A 3378-nucleotide genomic window follows, 5' to 3' on the forward strand; every position below is an offset into this window, starting at 1 on the left:
TGATTCTCTTTCACATTATTTCTCCGCTCAGCACCGACTCTCTGAGTCAATAAATCTAAAGAAATGATCGGGTACTTATAACGAGCACCATTCTAGCCCAGTCGGTATTTAATAAAGATGTGCTCTAGAACAGCATATTTCAATGTATTCGTACAGGTCATACATCCTGGTCAATGAGTTCTAATAAATTCTCGTAACATCTCTCTCACTACGGTAAGTACTCCGAGCTAGTTGGTTGGTGTTTCATATAGATCCATACACTCTCATGTAATGTTCACATCCGATTTGCCGTGCTATTCACAATTATGGACAGATTCAGCACTGAACTAGTTTGTGCATATATATAACGCAACCTACACCGCTGCGGCAGCAGCTAATTAAACATTGCCAATGCCGTGTACTGCCCATTTGCCAATGTAGACTATGACACTGGCAAAATCCAATTTTTAGGATGCTTCAGTGAGAAGCACGGCCTACAGGCAGATCCCACAAAAATCATGCCCATAGTAGACTACTATCCGATTTGGATTTTCGATATTTGGTTGGCCTGAACAGAAATTTTGTGTGAACTTTGCTGCTCTAACAAAACACCTCACCAAATTTAAAGGTATTTTTCAAGCAGCAGAATAGAGCCGTTCAATTTATACAAAGGAGCTACTTGCCATTTAGTATGATATTGTGAAATTTGTAGTATATCTGCTTGGCTCTAAGCCATTTGTGATCTATACTAATATAATAGTGTACCGTTTCACACAACGATATCTCTGCCACATCCTTCCCACACAATGACAAGCTAAGTACCCGACATCACCAAACATTCTTTCGAGGTAAAATTAAAGCTAAGTCCACTAGGTGTGTCTGTGAATTCGCAATCATGTCGTTCAAATGGCCAACTATCATATGTCACATTGTTGGTGTCATGCATCGATGAGGCGATACGTACAGCTGACGGATCAGACACGCTATGTGCTGCACTGTTGAAGCATCTAAGAAAATTATGATGTTTACGAACGTTGTATCGCTCATCTTAGCGCTTGGTAAATGCAGATTTCTCACAAGGCTAAGTCTCCCGCTTATTTTACGTCACCGAAGTGATTAACAATGTTTTTGCTATCACGAGGCTTAGGTTAATTAGCTTGGACCCGCTAGATACACAGCGTGTCGTAGTATGACCTGATCAGATTTTTAAGTTAAAGATTCGGTAAGAGGCATATATATCAGCGGCTAACAGGTACAAATGGGTAAATGCTTATTTACGTGTGCACAAGCGAAACTTGCAAGCAAATTAAACCTTCGCGACAAGCTGCGGCGTTTCTGGTTAGCTTTACGGCTTTTAGTGTTCTGACCATCTAACAGCACCATTTCAGCTTGTTCTGCCCAAAGATGGAACCAGTTACTAAAAACATTTCTATCATAGTAGACCGGTCAGTGACACAATTACGGGTGAGAAAATATTAAAGCTGCTCTTTGACAGAGCTCTACTTCTCAAACGGCTTACTTGTGACAGTTGTCTCAGATCGGAAATATTTCGTGAATATGTCAACGGGGCACTTGATGAAGCAGAATATGTATAAAAAGTCCTGTGAATCTTGTTGAAGCGTTCACTGCCATTGTTATCACAAATACAAACAATGATGCATGTCTATCCGGCACCGCGATTACTGTGCACAAAATGCTTCGCAGAATATGCTCCATCATGCAATCGATACGTTCTGTTTGATCATAAACCTGCAGATGATTTGCTTCTATCATAGTCTACATGATGCCAAGCACATTGAACAAACTGTAAGCCATAGAAGTCGGTCTTATCAAGGAAGGTGTTACCAATACTGATCGGCTTGGTGGCACCAGTCCGGCTACACATCATGGCAAAATCGACAACGACTCTATTTGAATATTTGTAGCACCCCGCGCCAAGTGTGGGATCCTATAGCTAAAATTTAGGATCTGCGTAGCACCATAGAGGTATGGATGCCAGAGGCAGACCAAACATACATGAATTCGTTGTGAGTGATAAAAAAAAATGGTGTAGAACCACCTAAAGGTGCAGTTTCTGCGAAGTTCAATAAAAAAGCAGCTTCAGATTGTATAGCGCGTAGCTATCAATGGATTGGTGTACATTTCAACGTTTCTAAGGAAGCACGAACGCATTCCGAATTTTACGTTGATTTTAGCACAAGTCCGTTCTCAAGAGCCACTTGGACGCGACTTGTTTGTTGACGCCAAATCAACGTCTCAGCCCCGCGGCTGATAAATCACTAGCTCTAGAGCAGCAATTTAGTCCCTAGGGGCTCCTAAGGTTATGATGAGTGCATTAACAGGATGATTATTTCCCGAAATAGCGCACGCCATACTCTCGGAGAGGTTCAACGCGTGGCTCAAGCCCAGAAAACACACGATAGACTGCTACGTAAGGATCGGCTCTTGCCAGGGGTCGTTACTCCCTTCACAGTATGGATTAAGTGTGTTGTGCGCAACTTACTAGAGCGAAAGCAAGATGGGGTCTAATGAATGCGTATGCCATTAGCCGGGGAGCACTCTTTTCGTATAGCTTTACGTTTAAGAGAAGTTTTTGGGTCATAAATTAGAAATAACTACGGTTGTTCTCATTTAAGAACCAATCGCTCAAGTGACATTTGGCCCTGAATGCTGACTCATCAATCCAAATGATATAAAGGAAGGTAGCCAGGGAACTCCGGGCTCAATCGAGTAGTGTTCAGTGTAGACGCAATGTTTTAGTATGAAGCTAAACGATTGTGATTCCAGTGGTGTTTCCAGTTTTGTGCAGCAGTGTATATACCCTATCAGAAGTACGTACAAATTACATTTTTGTCCCTCGGATTCTGAACGCGGAAAATATTCTATTAGTTTACAGTACGGTTGTACTTTAGGGAAATGGGGTCCGTGTGATGCATGAACTACTAGCCTTACTTCGTGCGTTTAATGAGTTTGAGATGTATAAATACTAAAGCAATAGTCATGAGTATCATTTTACGCTCAACTCGATTTGCAAAAGAGCTTTCGAATTCTAGCGGGAAAGACTCAGCGTATTTAAGCGCGAACTCTGAAAGCGAAGCCTCCTATGAGCAAATTCGCGCCGACCTCATTTTCACGTTAAACTAAGCCATAGCAGCGTTACGTTCTTAACGTTTTGACACTTTGACGAATCTTCTTCCGCTTATATGAACTCTGCAAGTGAATTATCGTATTAGCAGCAATCTTGGACGTCTAGTCTTGCCATGCGCGCTAGTTTTTAAGCAAATTTCAATGACAGAATTTATCTTATTTGTTGCACATTTTTTGTAAAAATCTGGCGTTAGCTGTTCGGGTATACTAACCACTTTAGTAACGGGTCGTTGCAAAAATCGATGGATAGCA

The 3378-nt window shown here is 41.6% G+C and overlaps 1 protein-coding gene across 1 annotated transcript; it reads left to right on the forward strand.

The window, feature by feature from the left end:
• Positions 1 to 2979: 2979 nt before the first annotated feature.
• PHALS_04500 (uncharacterized protein) lies at positions 2980 to 3212 on the forward strand (the record flags this gene model as incomplete). Its single annotated transcript, XM_024722317.1, has 2 exons — positions 2980 to 3113; positions 3197 to 3212. The coding sequence occupies 2 exons, from the start codon at positions 2980 to 2982 to the stop codon at positions 3210 to 3212; spliced, it is 150 nt and encodes a 49-aa protein (XP_024573405.1).
• Between the last annotated feature and the right edge of the window lie 166 nt (positions 3213 to 3378).

Source organism: Plasmopara halstedii, assembly GCF_900000015.1.
Source record: "Plasmopara halstedii genome assembly, contig: Scaffold_262, whole genome shotgun sequence".
Classification (NCBI taxonomy): domain Eukaryota; phylum Oomycota; class Peronosporomycetes; order Peronosporales; family Peronosporaceae; genus Plasmopara; species Plasmopara halstedii.